Genomic DNA, 22,371 nt, shown 5'->3' with positions numbered 1-22,371 from the left:
AGAAGACTGCCCAAAAATATTTATGTTCAAAAATATATACTGATAGGTCTGCAAGCATCAGAAAAGAAGGTCATAAGAATGCTGATAGATGCAAGTTTGAATAGCTGGAGTTTTGGTTGAAACATACACAATATGTTTTTCAAGAGGTCACCATTCTCTTTCTGCATGGCTTCTCTAAGCTGAAGAAAATATTTCTCATCTTGTAATGCTATCAGTAACTTCAACTAGTAATTTTTGAGATACTGGATTAATTACACTGAACAAAAATGATTTATAATCACTTCTTTTTTTACAGTTTGCCATGGAGTGCTGACTGTTAATCATAGCCATGGCATATTGGAAAGTTTAAATTATCCAAATAATTACCTATTAAATGAGCACTGCAACTGGACTATCCAAGCCACCAAGGGGAACACTCTCAACTACAGCTTCACAGCCTTTGATGTAGAAGATGGATCTGACTGTGACCGTGACTTTGTGAAGGTATGTGCCCAGATTCTAGGAACAAGAAAAATCAAGTCTTTAACAAAAAAGAAAAATATTAAGATTGTAGAAGAGCAAGGGGAAATTTATATTACGTAAATTTAACCATTAAAGCTCAAGTGTTAAATCCAAACAATTTAACCCTGTTTCCTCAGTGGTCAGTAGGGAGTGAAGCATTGCTGCTCAAGACAGGAGTGAGCCTCTGAGAGGAGAGTCACTCTGCAGGTGCCTAGGCTGCTACAGTCTGACTTCCACCTTAGATTGGATGCACTGGCTTTTATGGGCAAAGGGAGATGTCGTGATTCCAGCTTCATGCAAAGAAGGGGGAATCCTGAGATTAGTAAATGGGTAGCAAAAGGCAGTGAGCTCAATTATTTTCCTCTTGTTTTTATCTGAAAAGGAATGAGGAATGTTCAAAAACTTTGATAAATGTCTACATTTTTAAAGGCAGAGTTCCTGTGTCTCTTGTTTATACTTTACATAATTCATCTGCATCTTTAAAGGGGCTAAAAGAAAATGAATGCACCCACAAACAAAATGTGACATTTTTAGGCAAATGAAACCATAGAGTCAATCTAAAACCAAGTACTCTTTATTTTTATTTCCTCAAAAAAATATTTCAAGGACAAAAAAAAGTTTTCTCAAAATTTTCTAGGAAAACTGAAAAGTTACTTCCTCTAAATTTTGTACTTAGTACTGTAGGATATAAAGGGTAGGCATGATCACTCTATACTGTGGATTATAATTTCCTGCCTACAATTTTGCTGTTTTGTTGGACAGCATCCTTGTACAGGATGCCAGCACACAGCCCCTGTGCTCTACTTAGGGTTTTGCAAAGAGGAACTGAAATTTACAGAAATCTTAGAGAAGAGTGCTTACAGCCTGGAAGAGGACTATGGAATAGTACCTGTATTTCTGGGGATATTTACACCCAGCTATTGCAGCAGGTTCAGCAACAGACTGGTTGATGGCCTAATCTATTCCTTGTAGATGTCCTCCCTCACTTCCTCTACCTTGTTACTATGGCAGCTTTCACAGCTCAAAATTGGTGGTAAATTGACAAAAGTGATGTTCTTCCAGCTTTCTTCTCTTTGTGGCCAGGAATGGAAAGAAAGAATAGACATGTGAAGAAAATAAACAAGGGAGCACTGTATTGAGAACTAACTTTTAAGCCCTGGTTTGTTTTTGTGAGGAGGCTGAAAAAGAAACATTGGAGCCAAGTGGAGAGGCCAGTGCTGGTCTCAAGATGCCTAAAGCCTTGACCCATGGAAAGCAGGAGACCTGCACACAGTAGCCAGCCTGTGAGGAGCAAGAAACTTGCCAGATTCACTATTGTAGACATAAGTCAAGGGTGGAGGAATAGTGCCAGGGGCAAGGATCTGATCCAAGGCACTTAAAAGAACAGAAATAAACATATTGGAGAGAATGAGGAGACAGAAGCACTCTTTGCTTAACAATTTTTCAGTGCTTTCAGTCAAAGAAAACACAGGCTGAAAGAGGTATAAAAAAGAGAAAACAAGGGAAAAATAAAGTCATGGAAGTGTGTTAAGGAGGCTTTTATTTGCAATTCATGTAATGTTACTTACAAATCTTTCTCCAAATGCCATTAGGAAATACCCCTTGGAAAAGATGTCCTCATTTGGTTGTTGCATGCTGCACAAATATGTGCCATAGTGTAAAAGGAGAACGAGGTTGAACCAGCCAGGGAATTGAATAGTGTTTGCTCCCACCCTGCCTCTTGTGAAAGGGGAGGAATTGGCAAGGCTGGGAATGAGCTGTGGTGTAGGGGAAAGGGGGAATCATCTGCAACAAGCATGCAGTTCACTTTTGTACCAGGCTGCAGATATTTGGGATTTTTCTGTTTGAAATCCATATGGAGTCTGACACTGCTGCAAATAGGAAAAAAAGGATAATTAGAAGAAACCTCATAGCCATTCAGCTAAAAGGAATTACTTTTCTGCCACATATCAGTTTTGAGATTCCTTTATTTCAGCGAGGTCTAAGAGGGGAAAGATCTGATGCTGTTGCTGAGTATAATAGAGACATAAACCTGTTCACTGTAGCCAAAGTAGGTGATGGAGGGACCATACACCAGAGTCCCTCACCATTTTCTTGGAACAAATAGGAACCTGCTGCTCAGACATTTTCCATGTAGCTATGCTCATGAACCAGGGTGGCCACTGGTGCTGATCAAGTGCTCTTTTCCCTGGGAGCTTTTAAGGGTCCCTTCCCCCATCTAGTTTTGGGTTTTTGGCAGCTGCTCTCCCACCTCAGGCACTTACCTGAGCAGGCAGCAACACTCTCTTTGTCTTCTTAGCTCTGTGGCAGCTCTGACAGTAGCAGCATGCTGCTCCATGGCAGCTGGCAGATGGCAGGCTTGGTGACAATATCTCCTCCTGCTTGCTGGGAGGCTGGGGACAGGAAGGACAAGAGTTAGCTCTTAGGGTGGATTAGCTGATGATCACAGCTGTAGTGGCAGAAGGAGTAAGGAAAAGTGGTAGCTGATGCAAGGACAAGACTAAATGTTGCAGAGGTGTTATGGCAGAAACATGACCTGCCTTAGGAAACTACAGTCAAGAAATGGCAGTTGCAAAAAAACCCCAGAAGTAGTAAAGCAGTTTTTAAAAGTTAGTGTGAGAAACAGATTTATGGACATGTGGACATATTTTTATAGTCTCAAACTAAAGCTCTAATTTTTTTCGAAATCTTGCTGAAATCTGAAGGGGAAAATCATGGTGCTTGGTGGGGTGGGGACAGCTAGACTGAGCAATCTGTTTTCCTGAGTACTGCAGAACCTTGCTTGCTGAACAAAATGCTTTTGGTACCAGTCTTTATACTGGAAAGGGGCCGGTTCTTCAGCTTTGTGTTAATTATGACTGAAACTCTGACCCAAACCCACATAAAAAGAGCATTTTGCCTGATGACTAATTCAGTCAGATATACACAGTTAATTAGCTATTTGCTCCCTGGCTTAGTCCACATATGAGTCAGAAGTTATATGTGTAATGTCAAAACCAAAAATTTCTACACATGGGTATTCCTAGTGATTTTCAGTTACCAAAGGTATTATCATGCCATAGAGCAAATAACCATTTCACATTAAGGGCAGGAAAAATATAGTCAGCTGTCCAGTGAGTACGAGTAAGTACAAGTAGAGTGCATGGTTCTTCCAGACTGAAATTCAGTCACATCTGTACAATGAGAAGTCAGCTGTTCATTGTGTTACTTATTTCCTTTTCTCCTTTGATCATGGGAGGCTTCCTGTCAGCTGGGTCCCCATTCCACCAGCTGACAGGGGTTACTCATGGTGAGCAGCATTCTGTTTCTGCAGGGAGCATTGGGTGACTCCAGCTTGGTCTGGTCTGGGCAGGACCTGCATCTGCACCCCTTCAGCATATACAACTATTTATACCTGTGTCAAGTAGGAAGGGAAAAACTCTGTTCTTCTGACTTTGGGGCAATTCTCTGCCTCTGTGTGTAGGTGCCAGAAACTGAGAAGGGACAATGTGGGAGGGAAGCAAAACTGCAGTTTTTTATTATATCAGTCTCTAGGATGAATCTCATATGAGCACTTACCCAGCAAATGAGCACTTTGGAGTGTTTCATGTCCTGTCAGAGGATGTTGGCTCATCACTAGTGATGCTCATAGGATGTGTGACATTTTGGAAGGAGTTTTGTAGTGAAGTTGCAAGAATATGAGATTAATTGCTTCTGATAAAGACATGTACAGAAGTGACAATAATAAGATACAAGACATATCAAATAGCAGAATGTTTACTGGTGATGCTACACTAACTGTAATTAGATTGGATGATCTTTAACTTATGTTGCTTGCTGTGCCTTGGCTAAATAACCTGACATTAGTCTTTCTAGAGGAGTCATGGGGCTGTAGCTAGTGAGATATTGCAGGCAATGACATAGAAATGTCATTCTTTCCTCCACATTCATCAGATTATTAGCTGAACAAGCATATATTTAACTCCCCATCCTTAATGATGAATTACCTTCTTATTTGGTAGGGCAGAACCTAATCTCTGAGGAGGCAAAGTAGGAAGAATATTATGGTTTTGCCCTGAAGATCAGAGTCCTGCTGTAGAACTGACATATACTCCTTCCTTATAGAAGAAAAATATTATTTGAAAACCACTGATTATTCTGTCTTTTAGTGACAATGTCCCTCTGTGTTCTACTGCTGAGAAAGTACAACTGTCCCTTGATGTCCAGTCTGTTTAGCATCTGCTTTTATTAATTACAGGGATGTCATGGATTAGGAATGGTATTCTCCAATTTAGTACTCCCACAACAGCCATGCACTGCTCCCCTCTCCCCCTCCAGCCGGAGGCATAAAAGGCAAAGATCAAGAGTTGACATAAGAAAATTAACAGTATCAGCAACAAGACTAATGACAGAGGGTCTAAGAAAAGAAATTATTCACACAGGCAGAAAAGACCCCAAGCTGTAACAGACAATCCCAGACAGTTCTCTCTGCCAGATTTTCAGAAGGAGCTCCTTCTTCCTGGCCCTGGCCCTGCCCCTGGCAGTGAAATGATGGTACAGAACAAGCCCTGTGTCCTGGTCATGCCCCCTCCCACCTCCTGCAAAAAATTAACCCCATCCTGTCCTGGCCAGGACACGGACAAGGGCAGGCTTTGCTCAGCCTTTTGCAAGATGCCAGCAGCCTGACAAACAGATAGCAAAATTGTGTCAGGCAGCAAGACAAATTTCAGAGCTCTCTGTGCAAGTTTCACCCCTTTGGTCTGTGCATCTACTGCCAGTGTTGGAATTATCATTGTGTTAATGCAAAAGAACATCCTATGAGGGCAAACAACTGCCTGATAACAACAAATGCTTTTATTCTGCTGCAAGCCAGAACAGAGCTCCATTTTGGAGCAGAGCACTGCCTTGCTTGCTTACTGTCAGTGTGCTTGAGCAGCCCAGACTCTTTCAGCAACTGGGCTCAAAGTGGTTAAAATAACATTGCACGATTATAGGAGGAATATTATTGAATGAATACAGTAATTAATATGGCATCTGCTCCTGAGAACTGTTTCATTTCCTTCTGGTGGTAGCAGGCTATGTCTTTTTTCCCCTCCTTTTTTAAACCACAGTAGCATTCCAGGGATGTACCATAATATCCTTTTTCTCCATCTGGGAATACTGCATTAGATAATTGCTGCTCACACTCATCTGGTCATCCTCTTTTTTTATTAGCTTAACATAAAAATATCTTACCCTGTTTCTAGTTTTATTCCCTCTTGCAATTAGAAAATATGCTTAAACTATATTAGGAGATCACCATTATTACATTTTATTTATGAGTGTGTCTTTCTAAAGTGCTGCAGGAATTCTTCAAGCACAGGGAATGGCTTTTCTTATGGCCATGCATTGATTTACAAAATGTCACTGGTAGTACATGTCCCTGGAGAAGCAGATGATGTATGAAATAAACCCAGCCAGTTCTGTACCCAGACATCACATCACAGCCTGCTGGCCATGCTGCAGTGGAATCCATTAACATATTACCATGCAAGCTGGCAGCACAACAGCACATCCCTGAATTCCTTCAGGGGGTTATGGGCCTCCAGAAGAAATCCTTCAGTGCAAGACTGTAAGGATAAAAGTGACAATTCTCAGGTTTCTGTGCCAGGCTTCATATACCATTGGTATACAATGAAATCTAAGCCCATGCACTGATTTTCAGTGAGAGATCTGGATATTTAAAAGGAGAGTATCAGGCCAAAAAGCTGTCTACCCTAAACAGGACCACCTCAGCACTCTGATTCTTTGTTTTTCTAATTGCCTACATTGCCAGAATCAAAGTACACTTTGGCTCTGCTGTTTGAAAGGTTACATAGAAACAAAATTACAAATGCAGACAAAACCCCGGACCCCTCACAACCGCTAAACCTGTAGTGATGCCAGGGCTGCCTGGTGCCTACAGAAACCTCAGATGACGAGAAGCACAAGTGAAGCCAGCACAGACTCCTCTTTTGGACTCTCAAAATGAGTCAGACCTTCATGGACTTGGCGTTTTCCACACCCTGCCAGCTCATAGCAATGTGACTTAGCCTGTTTCTTCAGAAAAAAGCATCCTACAATGAAATGCCTGTGAAATACCACCACATGATGATGGTGTGCACGCCCCTTGTTGGAGAAAGAATATTTGGGACTCATCTAGTTGCAGCTGGATTCTCGTTTCCTTTGTTCTTCTTCTCTATTCTAGATTTTGCTGGAAAGCCTGGCCATTATCTGTGAGTCTGTTGCTTATCACACTCAGCACAGGCATTGCAATAAAAAAGTTGTGTTGTGACTGGAGAAACTCCATTTAAATCAGCCAAAGATTCCCCTCATCAAAGGGGAGACCCCAGACAGCTCAGAAAAAAACACACTGAATTTTGTGGAAGGTCATGTGCACCCCCTGCACTGTTCCCATAAACCAGCCTGGAAGCCTAAGAGGCAGGAATATTTCCTTTTTTTCTGTCTCCATTTGCTGACACCAAGCTGCAACTCTCCATGGTGTCCATAGATCTGCATGATGCAAATTTTCTCAAATAAGGGGGGATTCCCAGCGCCCTTCCTGCCCTCTCTGGCCCTTTATGGTGTCAGGGTGATGTTCCTTCCCCTTACAGTCCCGTTCATCTGGGCTGGCAAAGCACAGGAGGAGAAGCACAGCCCTGGCACAAGTCAGCAGCTGCAAACTGCTCAGGCCACCCTGGGCTTTTCAGAGCAGGCACACTTCTCCACCCCTTAGGCACAGCCCTCCCTTTGCAGGCAGCTTTTCACACAGATTGCTGCTGAAGAGCAATTTTGGAAATATTATTGCGCCAAGCTCAAAAGCAGCCCTGTTCCCTCCACCACGAGTGGATTCTCACTGCAGAGGAACTGCCTCAATTTCTGCTCTGAGGACAGCAGTCACTCCATCAAAATAGCAACAGCCTCATCACCAGGAATGTGATCCCACTGCCACAAAGGCGTGGATCCCCAGGCAGTCCCTTGGTCAGCAAAAGCTGCAGAGACACTTCAGGGACCCATCTGGATTCTGTCCACCACAGCATGCTGACTGGGAGGAGGTGCCTTCCCCATAGAGCTTTGGAGATTTAGGATGACATGCTGAACAAATAAGGTTTTAGGTGCAGATTTTGGGAGGTACTGGCTAGGTGGATGTCTCCTAGGCATTCCTTTCTTCAGCAGCAGTTATTTCCTACTCCTGTTCTAAAACAATTTTAAAATTTGATCCAAAGATACACCTGGCATTTCTTACATTCTTATAATTTATTAATTGCTAAAAAATACTGGTTTCATAAAATTTCAAGAAATAAACCTTCCCTAGAAAGACAGGAATGAGCAGATATGACTGTGGTTAAAAATCTTTCTTTTCTTTGAGAAAGAAGTAAGTGCTAATGCAAGAGGTGAAAAACTATTCTTTAAAAAAATCACTCCAGTCTAATGTGGACTTCAACATTGCTCAAAATTTTAAGAGGGCTCTGATTATTTTAGGCTCAGGTTACAAGACAAAACACAGACTCAGATAAAAATCTTACTATTAAAAAAATAGGCATTTATTTATTTATTTCCATATGTTAGATAAATCCCAGCAAGATTAACTAGTATGCCTACTTGTCTAAGTGATGCCTGATGTCAAATTCCATTGTACTATAGAATGAAATGGTTCATTAGTGAAAGTGTGTTATTGTGTGGAGACAAGAAAGGTGCATAGGGTGGTCAGAGCAAGAACTTTCATCATAGGGCATAAACATGTTTAAATAATCATATTAAAATATTTGTTAGAACGAGTTCTTAAAGAGGGCCTTTTTCTTGTGGCGATTGCAAACTGTTATCATCATCCAAGCACAAGCATAACCTTATTTTGTTCTCCTGTTTGTGCAGAAGTGTCAAGGCTCCATGCAGTCAGTCACTCAGAGTCTTAAAGTGCCTTTGTTTCTGTGAAACAATGCCATTGTGGTGCTCAGCTAGCACATTGGGCCACATCCTGGAGCTTTAATTTGTTTGGATTTTCCTCTGGCTGACAGACCTGCAGGTTCTTAAGTTTGCACTTTACCCTACTGGAAGGAAATGTGTTGCTTGGAAATTAATTATTTTTGTTTGTGTTAATCCTTGTTTTAACCGTTAATGGTGATCTCTCTTTAGAGTGCATTCTCTTACTTGGATGAGGATTATATTTGTTTTTTGCTTCTTTTTGTTTTCTGGTAATATATTTGCGGCAATGCCATCAAAATTTCCTTTCCAGAATTTCTTTTCCTTTCATTTCCTTTCAGGAAGAGCTATTCAGAAACCTGTAATCACTGCCTCTGGTGTTTAGATCCAAACAATCCCATATCAGCTTTCCCAGTTCTAAGAGGAAAGGGATACTTGTGTGTGTCACGCTGCCCTAGAGGCTCTGAGCATGGGTGGGACCCTCGTGGCTCTGTTGGTTTGATCCAAGGCAGTGCCTCCTTTCCTAGGCTCTGCAAATACAGCCCAGGACTGCTGCTGCTGGTCCCTGTATAAAGGTTTTCTGACAGCAAATAGTTTGTTTCAAGACTCAGTTGGAGACAATTATTACTAAAATTGTGCATTATTACGATGAATTTGTGACATCTGATGACAGTATTAGTTACAATACAATGAAAGAAAACTGTCAGTATTCATAGGATAGATTTTCCCCTCATATAAAACTGAAAGTTTGTTTTTGAAGACTATCACCTCTTGATCAAGACTATATGTTGTTACTAACTAGTGTACATAAGCAGCTTTTTTCCAGAGCTGATTAGGCATGGGCTTCCCCTCTGCAATATTTTTCCTGGTGAAAAAAAAAAACCCATGTCTTTTCATAGAAATAACATTCTCCAGGAGAAAACTGATATTTTGCCTTAACAATCCCTTCCCCCCACCTCCCTGCTCCCCACCCCCTAGTTTTCTGCCAGGAAAACTGAACAGATGGAGTCTTACTACCAGTCTGAAAGGCTCCCTTTTGCAAGACAGAGTAAGCTTGACAAGGCAGTCGGCTAGAAAATTGTCCCTACCTCGAGTATGTCCAAAAGGAACACATTCCAAGGTTATTTCCACCATTTTTTATAGATCTTTATTTCTTCCAAGTAGAGGAAACCTCATTTTCCAGTCAGCTCAGTCCTTGAGCCCCTGCTCCAGTTCTGGTAATGAGCTTTTCTGTGGCACAGGTCATGCCCTTTTGCTTTGCTCCTCCAAAAAGAAGCAAACAGCTGTGGCCTCCAGGGCACCATTATTGGTGTTAGTGACATTTTTCCAGGCTGAAGAGTCAGAAGAGCCAAAATGCAATACTGGTGGCCCTGGTGTCCCCCAGGAGAGCTACCCAAGCCAAACCCTTCCAGCAGCTTTTGCTAGTCCTGCTTCCCCAATCCCATTCTAATGTACAGCAGATGGTTTTCAGCTGCCACTTGGCTGTGGGGCAGTCACACAGCTTGATTCATCCCTTAGAGAGCTGGTACCTCCCCTTTTTACCTTCATGTCAACCTATACACTTGCTCCTAGGGAGCCTGGTAAGGAGTTTCTTCTAGCAGTTATTGAGCCGTGCCCAGTAATTCATGTGAACATAACCCATCCCTCCTGGACCCAGGGCTGCAGGCTGGTGAAATGATGTGTTCTGCTTGCTGCTGGGCAATCACTTTGCTAAAAAGGAGAGGCTAAGGATCTGAATGTGTGCTGCATGTGTTTGCCTGTTTTGCTGGTTGAATTATCTGCCAAAATTATTACGAAGTGCTTGGATTTTCTGGTGGAGGCTAAAAGGTCTGAACAAATAAATATATTACAAAACCAATATATACACAGAAAGGGAACAAGCACTTTCTTCCCAATGGGGAGCTGGAAGAGAGTCAAATTACCAGTTCTTGGAGTCAGTATGGTGCAGGAGTGACTAAAACACTGCCCCAAAATCCAATTGTCTTGCACAGTCATAAGGAGTATCTTGCCTCATATAGACTGCAGAAGAACCTTCCCTCAATTTGCAGCAGTTTAAGATAACACAGCTGACAGAGCAGGACCTGACACAAGAAACATTATCTCAGATACCAGGAGAGAAATTATGGCTCATGAGAGCTGTGTGCAGCTTCAGTTTCCCTTGCCTGTGTTTGTGTGAGAGCAAAAGGTGGTTTGAGAAGTTCAAAATGCCCTGTGAAAACACACAGCTGTTCCCTTCATTTAGAAATGAAAGACAGCTCAAAAAAGCCAGTTGTAATTCTAGCAGTCGTGGTTCTGCCTCTCTCAATGAGTTACAGCTGGCCAGGCACTCAAATTTCCTGTGAAATGCTGCTCTGAACTCAAACCCACAGGGCAGCACGCCATGAAGGGATTGCCATAGTAACCATGCTTTGTGGCTAGAAAAACTGATGGACTGTTTGCAGAGGAAATGACATAGAAATGTGGCATTCTCTGTCTTAGATAAAAATAATACACTCTTGATGAACCAAATTGCAGGAGACACATGAAGCTTTTTTTGTTGTTGTTTGGATTTGGAAGTTTCTGGGTATGATTTAGTCCATAGCTCTTTAGAATGTATTTCCATTTGTAATCACTAGAGCTAACAGTACATTGTAAATATGTGTCTTGACATAGTTTTAGCTACTCTTCAGAGTGATCTCCACATTGATTCATTCTTCACCATTCATATTTTTCTGGTGTAAGATTTCCATGGCTTGAAGCCACAGAAATATGAGTAGTATACACCACAAATTGATCAAAGGAAGTACTATTAAAAAATCTAATTGGATCGGACTTGATTTCATTTTTCTGAACTTATGCCTTGAAAGAATGTGTAAAGCTCTCATGCTGGCTTGGAAGAAGGTCATACCTGTATTGCTGGGCATGGGACAGCTCATCTGTCTATCTGGTGGTCCTTCAAATTTTATATGTGGAAAGAATACAGATTGATATTCAACATATTGCCATCTAATCTTTAGGACAATTTCATATTTATTTTCAAACACATCTGATCACTACCAGCAATGTGTCTGCAATTAGAAACTTTCAATCTTTTCTGATTTCACGAAGAGAAATCAAATAGAGTGATAGTTCTCAATTTGCAATACACTTAGCTTGCTTTGAGCTTTTCATTGTATTAGACTGATGGTCACCAGTCATTAAATAGGCCACGGAATATTACCATAGAATTATTCCTGCAATTTGACCCTAACTTCTGACAGAACTAACTCCATTTTTTTTTTAACCCAAAAACATTTCAACTGGACTGTCTGCTAGAGGATTTGAAACCGTTCAAGTTGATTTGTTGGCCCCAACTCTGTTTTAAATGAGTAATGAGATTTCTGAAGATTCTGCAAGACCAGCATCTTCAGCAGAAAGGCTGGGGGAGCAGAAAGGCTGGGGGTTAATGACTTATTCTCATATGAGAGTCTGCCAGAAAATATGTGTGAAAATTAGTAGCTAGCATGGTCAATCAATATTTGCTGAAATGTATTTCCATAGTATGACTTATGCAGTACTGAACATAGCAGAATTCTTAGTGGAATCAAAGATATTTGGAAAAGAGATTTGAATGGAGACCAAAGATAAATAAACCTTTGCTGTTTTTCTAAAGATCATAGATTTCATTTTTTGCATGGAGACAACTTTACGGTAATGGCTTCAAATGAGCGAAAAGTTTTTGTTGAAATTCTGTAAGGAGGTGTGCCAAAAATGCACAATGAGAATGTTCAGACATGGTTTCTGTGCCAGTAATTTGCTGGGTTGTGTTAGGAAGATATGCTTTGTAAGACAAAGGATCAGATGAACTCTCACAACGTGATAATAAAGGAAAAGGGTTGCTGTTTTCCTAAACTTTAAGAATCATAGTAACTAAGGTAGAAATAATAAAGCAAGTCCTAACTTGAAAATAACCTGCAATCTGATATTGTAAATCAAAGGTAATCTAGCTAAAATGTTTCATTTTTATTAGCTTTGCAAAAATTACATTCCTCATGCCTGGAAAATGACACTGGGGCATGGGGTATTTGGTGGGAACACAGAGGCATGTTCAGTGTGATTTGCTGGATTTGAAAAAAACTTCCAAAACTAGAATTTGAAATACCATTTAAACCTGTCTGGAGACAACAAATGTAAAGAAGTTAAAAAGCTCTAAGCATCTTCTATCACACCATCAAAATATGTATTAAGTGTTTTCATTTAATTGTGAGTACATGACTGCCTTCAGACATAATTTAAATATTTAAATACAGAAATATTTCCCTAGTAGTTTGTTGCTTTGACTGTTTGGTTGATTTTGGATTTTTTTTAAGAGTGGCGATGTTTTATGAGTGGGATGGAGGATTCCTCAGCTGTGTTTAGAGAACAGAAAGGTTTTTGGGCTGGCTATATCTGACTGATTGCTGATTGTCAAAATACCAGCACATAGGGTATGACAAGGAAATCAAATTTCAGTAGCATGGCTCAGTACAGTTTTCCTCCAAATCAAGACTTCAGCATGAGTTTATGAAACCATTCATAAAGTCATATGAAATCTTGTGTTTTTGAAGATTTACTTTACTCCTGGTTTTCAGTTTGTCCTCGCTGTTCCAGGAGGCCATCATGATGTTGACTGCTTGGTTTTCTCCATTAGAAGCCCAGGCAGTCCTCTTATCACCAGGCTGCAGCCTTAAACAGATGGAGATGTAAACAGAGTTGTCACCAAGGGGTTTGGAGGCACTCAGCCTGTTGGGTGCATGGGTAAATCAGACCCACAACATCCTCTATTTCTTTCTATTTCAGTTCATTGCCACTTGCCCTTTATCTTTTTCCCCAGCAACCCCCAATACACACCAAAACAGAAACAGCAAACCCTTCCTACTGCACACAGTGTGCAGCCAGGTTTAAAGACATATTGGCGTTGTATTTACTCATCATTTTACTCAAATCTTTCCACACTCCCCAGGCTCATATTGCTGTGCAAGGGTGGCCAGTAGGAGAAGTGTCTCACTATCTCACTATTTTGGTTTGTTTGGTGTTGTTGTTTTTTGTTTTTTGTTTTTTTGGGTTTTTTTGTTTGTTTTTTGTTTGTTTTTTGTTGTTTTTTTTGTTTTGTTTTGTTTTGTTTTTTTTTTAATCCTGTACAAGCCATTGGGAATCTGCTTAATTGCAGAGCTTCTTTTTACTCACTGGCATTTTTTTTTTATTTCATTTCAGCTCTATGATGGGCCTGATGCACAATCCAACCTGATAGGCACTTTCTGTGGACAGTCTCTTCCACTGGCAGGGAGCACTACAGGGACCAGCCTTCATGTGGAGTTTTACTCTGATGGACTGAATGCTAGAAGTGGGTTCCAGATGCTATGGCATGTTGATGGTAAGTGAGCCAGGTTTCCTCTGGGGAGGTTTCCTTCCCTGGATGTGTAATGGAGTTCCAGCTTATGCTACTCTATGCCATCTAAATAGAAATAACTCATTGCAGCTCTAAATCCATTGCATTTCCTCATAATTCTACACATACTTTCCCAGTGGATGTTTCTGCACATGTACACCATCACAGATCAGCTGATTGGAGACGGAGAGCTATTAGTGAAATCTGCTTCCATTTCCAGGAGTAGGCACAGGGATGAGGGGCGTGTCCAGAATTTCTGTAACGAACTGGAGATAGATGCTGTCACGAGAAAACTGTGAGTGACTTGAGCTTTTTAATGGGAACATTCAGCCCTCAGTCTTCCCCATTTCTATAGACTTCTGTTTTCTGTGCAGGCTTCTCTCTAGTTTAATTGAGTGGTACTTGTTTCCTGCGGTAGTGTCCACTTCCAGCTGCCCTGGCCCCATTTCTCTGCATGAAATAACATTGGCCAGGATGTGCATTGGGTGTCTGTTCTCTTGTTCTTGCATGTCATGAAAACTGTCACAGGCCTTATTAAACAGGCAAGCATGCAAGCCAACTATAAACAAATCTGTTAATGATTGTAAAACAGCAAACTATGTTTGCAGTTTCTTCATAAGTGAGGTTACAAATGTAGTATTTTTCGCTCTGCTTATTTAACAGCAGTTGTGTGCTGCAACATGGTTAAATCATGTGCCATTGTACATCCCACCAAAGGGGTTCCAGCCTTGAAAATAATTAAGTTGCCCCAGTTGCTGTGTCTGTCTCATCAGTCAGCAGCATTCAGGTTTGACTGCATTTGAAGCAGATGAAGAGGGCTGCAGAGACCCCACTGCAGGTTGCTGAGGCTGCTGAACACGGTTTGGATGGAAGCTCCTTGCTCTAGCACAGACTGCTGGAGCTTGCAGGCTCCCAAAGGGCTCTGCCAGCTCCCCAGAGGTGCCTTGCATTCAGCAGGGGGAATGAGGCAGCGTTTCTGGGTAGGGGAGGGACACAGGCTGGGAGTGGGATGCGTAGCAGGAGCCAGCAGGGGAAGGGCCCCAGCACAAAGGTGCCTTCTTGTGCTTCGGGGTGATGTCATCCTGGAGCTGCACAAAAGAAGAAAAAGCAGAGGCTTTTATGCACAGCCAGATGACATCAGTTCCATACAGTAGCCATGGTGCTGGGTTAACTTGCTTTTCTAAAGCTCTCAAAGCTTCCCAGAATCTGCCTGCATGGTAAACACTCTTGTGCTTTCTCTCCTTTCCCAGCCCTCTGCTGTCCTTTGCTGCACTGACATTCATTTCTCTGTCAGGCAGCTCTGTCCTTCTGTTCATTCCTGTGCACTGAGCTCCACCCTGATGCTGCACGGGGCCCAGGCTGCTAATGTGGGGCTGTGTCTAAGCACAGACCAGGATCTGTGGGGTCAGATAGGCCTGGCTCTTAGGGAATGTCATTGCTGGCTCAGAATGTTGCGGCTGTGACTTCTGACAGCTTGGAATGTGAGTGCGAGTTCCTCCAGAGCTGACCGCAGTTGTCATCTTTTTGTTCATTCCAAAAATTTCCTTTCCTTTTCTCTGTTGGTGTCATGCACAAATACAGCTATTCCTCTTACTCTTGGTGGCTACATTGCCTGGTTGCCCTAGAGTAAATAAATTAAATATGTCCCTGTGGCTGGGGTACTATATTTACCTCTCCCTTCTGAAAATCTTTCGAGTTCATATAAAAACTGTCACTGGAAAAAGTCTCCTTGTCTAGGGGAACTGATCAGGAGATGCAGCCTTTGAGTTGGATATTTAAGAGTGAAGCATTTGGGTCCCTTCTTCCCTGAGAGCAAATTCCTAGGGCAATCTACATCCAGATCTGGTAACATCTCACCGGACAAGAAAATAGCAGAGCTGCATATATTGCTGAGAGAGGAGCTTTTATTTCTGCTCAAGTGACAAATGTGTGCTCTAGAGTTCAAGCTGGTGTGAACTGTTTCTCAGGCTGTCCATGTGCTCCTTAACTGGCAGTTGTGAAGCCTCTATGAGATATTTATCAAGGACATTTCCATGTTTTGATGGTAAAGAGAACAGCACTTATGTTTTCCGTGTCTCTGATACAGTTTGCTTCAGAGACTTCCCAGAAGCTTTTTCACAGTTGTGAGGTGGTCGAAAAAAGACAAAAGCTTACTTCATTGATAGCTGATCTGAATAGCCCCTCCTGCCATAGATGAAACAAAACTGTTTTGATTTAAAACATTTGCATCTCATCTTTCCAGCTGCTGAGGAAGCCTGCTTTAAAAAGTGGTTTCTTTGAAAACCTAAAGGCTTTCACAAAGACAAAATTAGTAACTGATCTTAAAAGAATGCTTTTATTTATGTTAAAATATCCTATGTAATTTTAACTTGAAAAAAAAAGAAATAGAAATAGAAAGACTAGAAATAGAAATAGAAAACAAATAGAAATAGAATAGAAAGTTCTAGTGCAGAGTAGTAAATTTAAAAATTATTTAGGTTCTGAAATAACATCATTGTTCTTCTAAGGGAGTTTCATTGATGAGGATGGATTTTAAAATTATTTGGTTAAATCACTAATGTTTTCTTCTGCAGTCAGGGCCTCAGAAAGATTATTTGCCAGTGTAAAGCTTGAATCTGCAAGGTGCTTATTCTGCTTTCACTCTGGTTTAGGATGTTTCATATAGGCAAATATATATGGGACATATATTGGCCTTTTGAGAAAGAACAAACTTATGGTAACAGTCTGAATATTGCAAAGATGGAATGCCAATCAAATTACTTTCCCTAAAAAAAAATTCAGGAGGCCAAGAGGGCAAAGGTCTCAGTGCCAAATTATACCAGTGCCAACTGTCATATCTTGAGGAGACACATATTTCCTGCACTCATCACTTACCTTATTAAGCAACGTGCATGTAGGGCCTCACTGCTTTATATTTACATCTGCATTGCACTGGAAGCTCACTCATTTGGCTGCTTCATAGTCAATAGACCTTTTCAATTTAATTGTCTCTTCTCAGCATTTCTCAGTCCAAATTTGCACCAATGATTCTGCTTTCTGTTTCACGTTGTCAGTATAGGTGTCAGGTCAAATGTTAAAGTTGTTGGCTCTTCAGAGAAGCACTGCAGAAACTGAGGTTAGATGAAGATGCAGAAGCCATTCACTGGAGACATTTTTCAGGCATCCATTAGGATTGCTGAACAGAATATCATCCTGCAGGTCAGCAAGGGAGCTGAGGTCCAGATTTTCTAAGCCTGAATCATAGCTCTGTTGTTTATTTCTTGTGTAAGCTTTGACAAATTGCCGTTTTTTCAGTTTCCAAAAATGACTATTCCTTTTCAGTGTCTTTTTGTCACATTAAGTCTAAGGATGAACAAGGTCTGATGTTAACAAATCAGAAAGCAAAGAAAAACCCAAAACATATCTCACTTGAATTTTTACTCTCTTGCATAAACCCTTATCACGTAAATTATTTTACTTCATCCATTGGATAATATTCTGTAACCAAACCTACCCAAGAGAGCAAACATTTTCAGAATCAAATCCAAATTATACTTCACACAGTATTATTGTAGTACAGGCACATGTTTATAGTACCTGCTCCTTGCAGTTAGAGTCAGCTTGCATTTACTGAAATGATTCACCATGAGCACCACAATTGGAAAACTCTGTTCCTTTCATTTCCCTAACTTTGGTTTTGCAGGAACAGTGCCAGTTCTCTTTAACCTTTATGGATGGGGTTTTTCTAACATGTAGCTAAAAACATACCCCTGAATAAATCTGAAAACCTAGCAAATAATAGAGTTTTCCACAGATTACAACATTTCTGTTCAGCTATAATTATTTTTGAGAATAGGGATTCTTCTTTGGTTAATGAACACCATCTGCTAACCAGACAGGCAGTAATATGAAAAGATCTGTAAATCATTGCTTGCACAATCTTCAACGAATACGTAAATTTTAGTCAGAAGAAAGCAAAACCACCAAATATATGTTTCCTAAGTTTTCTGTTTGTTGTCTGATTTCCTAGCAACTAACACCAGAGTAGGTAGTAGTTTTCAGTATTTTCAGGGGAATTCCAGGACCTTTACACTACTAAAAGAGTACCTCCCCTTTCTTATTTTTTGTTCTCTGTTTAACTGTAGGGCTGAAATGTCCAAAATTACTGCAAGGAGGTTGGCCAAACTGGTCATATGCTGTATGCTTGCAGTTCAGCTGCAAGCAACTTTTCCACAGTGCAGCTGTCTGCATTTCACAGCACACAGCAAGAATGTGTATTTCTGTGCTGAGAAAAACTTTTAAAGGTGTTTCACTAGGAGCAGAATGGCTTGGTATTAATCACTGCTATTTCAGTGAAAGATTAAGTAATGCTGCTATTTATACCTTTTGCTTCTGCATTTTTATTTATCCCTAAAGATCAACATTTTTTACTTTGTTGCTATAAACAGCAAAAATTCGATTTTTTTCAATAGAATCAAAATTTTATTTGATGTTTGCAGACAAATACAAGCATTGGGAGAAGGTTTGTATTCACGTAACTTTGTAATCAAAGTTTCATAAGCATTTCAAAAAGTTCATTATTTGAGTTTTCTCGTTTTGGCATCGTAGAGCAATCCTACAAGTGAGCAAGTGAGTTTAAATTGGGAACATATGTTTTAATCTCTTAAATATTTATGTAAATATTTTTTAAAAATCGACTAGCATCTATATTTTTGGCAAAGTGCAACAGAATTGACCCTTACCTCATCCTTATAAAGAACTGAAACATCATGCACAGGCTTCCTGGCAGTTGGCCAGAGAGTTCAGAGATAGTGTTTCTGCTCTGATGTGGAGGCTTCTTGTGGCATATGCTGGTCAGTCAAAAAAATACATGTCAGAATTCATATTTGCAAAGATCAGTGAGCTCTTATTTCTGCCATTAGTCAGTGAATGCTTAGGCATAAACTCAAGTAATTCAGATCTTTTTTGCAAAAAACTTATAAGAAATTAATCTCAGAGACCTAAACTTTACCTCCATTTTGCTGAAGCACTCTAAAAGGAATCACAAAAAAAAAAAAAAAAAAAAAGAAGCCTTTTCTGGGAACATTTTTAATTGGAAGAAAAGAAGTGAGACATTAAAAGCAGTTTGACCTTCTTACTGATGTGCTTCCAGAGAATGTTGATTGAGCTCAGAGGAAATATAAACCCCTCTGGAGAGGGAGTGTGACTAATCTGAATGCTACCTGCAAGGGTTGCATGGAAGAAAGGTCTGTGCCTCAAAGAAGAGCACACAGGCTTTCCTCTCCTCTGAGCCATTTCAGGTTTAAATAAAAAGTGCCTTTTGTGGCTATCAGGAAACCCTTAGTAGGAGAAGCTGAGTCATAGCTGCCTGTTAGGTTTTAAAATGTTCCCAGCTTTCTTTGAGCTGAGATAAATAGCAATTGGCTTTGTTTTGCCTGCTGAAACTGCCCTGATCCCTGTTCCCACCCCCTCAGGAGCCGAGACATTAAGTCTGGTTGTTGAGAAATCTTTCAGTTTCCCAAGCTGGAAAGCAGCGTTTTCTGAGCTGAGCTCTGTCCTGAGTGGCTGTGCAACTCCAGCTGCTCAGGGGAAAGAAGAGCTGCAGATTCCACTGTGAGGCTTCCCCAGCAATGCCACCTTTTGTTCTCCAGTTGTAAAACCTCAGCAACCTGGTTTCTTTAGAGGGAAACCAGGCCATCTTCTAAAGGCACTGGGAGGAAAAAGGGATGGTGGTTTACACTGAAGCTTCCTCTCCATCTCACTGATGAAATGTTCATGGATATCAGAGTTTCAGGGGATTTAACATTTACCTGTGCTGACGGCCTTGGGGGAGGAAGTGCACTGCCTTTTTCTCCATAGGGATCAAAGGCAATATTGGTTTAAAATACACTTAAAAACGTCTTCAGTTCCTGAACTGAGATGCCCAGTAGCTTGACAATGGAGCGTTGTGACTGCAGGGCAAGCCACCTCTGGCTGCTCCATGTGCAGCAAGGTGGAGAAAAGGGAGAAGAGCTAAGCCCGTGCCAATTCACCTGTGAGACAACTTCAGCTATGGAAAGGTTCACCTGGATTAGTGGGAATTCTTTTGTTTAAAAGGTGCTTTGCTGGTGGATACTGTGTGATGGACTGAGGGAGATCAGTGTTACATAGCTGGCATGGTCTCACATCTGTATTTAGATGTCTCCTTTTTTAGCTTAAAATAGATTCTTATAGTTTTGCTCCCTTTCAGACCTGCTGCTCTTTCCCCTCATAGATTTGTGTTTTGCAGTCCTAGAAGTCCCATAGCCAGCTATGAGGAAGTCAAAGTCAGGTTTTCTGTGTGAAGCTGAAAGACTCAATGGTAGAAATGATGGTAAATGCTTCTGAGACTTAGCAGCCACAAGTTTGGCATGAAAGACATTGAGGAAAATATTTGCACTTAATTGAAGGTCTTGATCTACAGCTTCCTGAAATATGGTAAAACAGAGCAATGGCCAAAGACACCTTATTCAAATTGCAAATTATTCTTAGATTTAATAGAGATTAGAGGTTTTACACATCTGTGTGCGTATGTTGAGCAGATCAAAGGAGTATTTTATTTAGTTTGTGTTATGAAATATCTCCTATAAATAAAGGCTCTGATAGAGATGCTATTTATCACTTCTGACATACCACAGTATTTGCCTCTGGGAATATAGAGCTCATGGTTAGTGAGATGGTTTTCTTAAGTATTTTGGGGCTTTTCAATGTGACAGAACCTTTCCTCTGGAGATGAAGCCAAAGAGATTGCTGGAGTGTGGGTATTACAAAGCTCAAGTGAACCTATAAATTCTGTGTAAGCAAAATATCAGTGCCTAAATGAAACACCTGGGGGGCTTGTAATGTAAAGAGCAAAAAAAAATTGCTGCTGGAAGGCAGAATGGCACGCACAAAATCAGATCAAACACAGAATCCCTTTTCTTTCTGTGTGTGACAGGTACAAAACCCCCCTACTGGCTTTTCTAAAGGTAAGGTTTCGCTATGAATGTAGCTGATGTAAATCTGCCCTGATACTGGGAGGGCTTCTGTGCCTTCCTGCCCTATTTATGCCTGAACTTGGGGACTGAGGCAGGAATAGCATCTTCCCAGGAATTCATTAAAGAGAGGCTCGTGCTACACTTAGCACATCTCCATCAAGCAATGATAAAACCAGTCTCAGATGTTCAGCTGCTTTGTCCTGTTAAACCAGGGCCTGCATTTCATCCATTGTTTTGCTGCTGGTTTCTTTTTTCAATCTAGCTCACAGTGTGTAAGAATTTAGTCACCCCAGGGTCTGGGGAGTGGTGTTAGGACAATGCTTTCTTATCTGAAAAAAAAATACATAACCTTTCAAACACAGCTTGTTTTACAATTGCACTGTTACAATTGAATAAAGAAAAGAACATTAAACACACCAAGTGTCAGAAAGTTGGTTTATCCACTGTGATCTGGCAGCTTGTAATCATGCTCAGTAGGCTGAGGCAAATTGCATTGTCTTTAATTTTATGATTTCTAAAGCAGTGGGAAATGGCATTTTTACAATAGAAGGACCTCCCTGTGATAACTTGGCTTGATTATTTGAAGTTAGTAAGAGCTGAGAATGGATCTGATTTAGCTTTCTTGAACTGATAAAGTTAGAAGCCAATAAAAAAAATCCACTTTTTTTTCTCTGTGTCTCAGCAGTCAGAGCAGATGCTGAGGTTTGGTACAAAATGTACCAAAACAGGAGGTGAAGTACTGCCTGCACAGGCAGTGCAAGCTGCTCCAGCCTGCCATTCTCTTCCTGGGTTCCCTGTGGCAGAGCAGACCTTCCAGCCCAGAGTACACATTTGTCAATGAAATGGGTGCCACTGCCTGTCCTTATCAGAGCTGTCAGGGAGTTTTTCCAGACCTCCTCACCAGGCTGCTTTGCTTTGTTGTCAGGTTGTGGAGAAGAGCTCTCTGGCCCTTCTGGTTCATTTCACAGCCCTGGCTACCCCCACAGATACCCAAGCAATAGGGAATGCATCTGGTACATCCACACAGCGCCTGGCAGCAGCATTCAACTCACCATTCAGGAATTCGACATTGAGTATCACCCAAACTGCAGCTATGATGTTTTGGAGGTAAGAGCATTTATTTACTCCTCTAAAATGCACAAGTTATATTAATTTCTGTCTGGAACAGATAATCCCAAGAACTGCAGATGCAGAACAAACAATTCTACCACAATTTCCTGTTTCTGCTGAGGCTACAGTTATGTTCAACAGGTATTGTCACAGAAGCCACAATGTTCTTATTACTTTTTGCTTTCATATCTTTGGTGACTGTATACCTTAATTAATTATGATGTTATGCACTGTATGCTTCTTAACAAAAGACAAAATTCCTTTGAAAAACTTAAAAGTCTTAAAAACTCCACCTTTTATAAAGAACTAAGTGTAGGATGCTGTACCATGAAGATAATTTCCTGATGCAAAGGAAGATGATGGATCACTGCAGGGGATAACTCAGGTGAGATCTTGCATAGGGCCTTCCAAGGATGTGGGGAGATTTAAAACCCTGAGTGATGAAAATTGTGAAGAATCTTTGCACTCAAAAAAAAGAGGCAG

The 22,371-nt window shown here is 40.9% G+C and overlaps 1 protein-coding gene across 1 annotated transcript in view; it reads left to right on the top strand.

The window, feature by feature from the left end:
- CUBN (cubilin) overlaps positions 1-22,371 on the top strand; it is a 142,397-nt gene that overhangs the window by 42,899 nt on the left and 77,127 nt on the right. Inside the window, exons 27-29 of the mRNA XM_005418600.2 lie at positions 296-483; positions 13,630-13,789; positions 21,704-21,885. Of these exons, the coding sequence (XP_005418657.1) occupies positions 296-483; positions 13,630-13,789; positions 21,704-21,885 (530 nt within the window). The remainder of the gene's footprint in view (positions 1-295; positions 484-13,629; positions 13,790-21,703; positions 21,886-22,371) is intronic.

Source organism: Geospiza fortis, unplaced genomic scaffold (genome assembly GCF_000277835.1).
Source record: "Geospiza fortis unplaced genomic scaffold, GeoFor_1.0 scaffold138, whole genome shotgun sequence".
NCBI lineage: Eukaryota > Metazoa > Chordata > Aves > Passeriformes > Thraupidae > Geospiza > Geospiza fortis.
The sequence above is the reverse complement of the archived record's forward strand: the minus strand, read 5'-3'. Positions and strand labels throughout refer to the sequence as shown.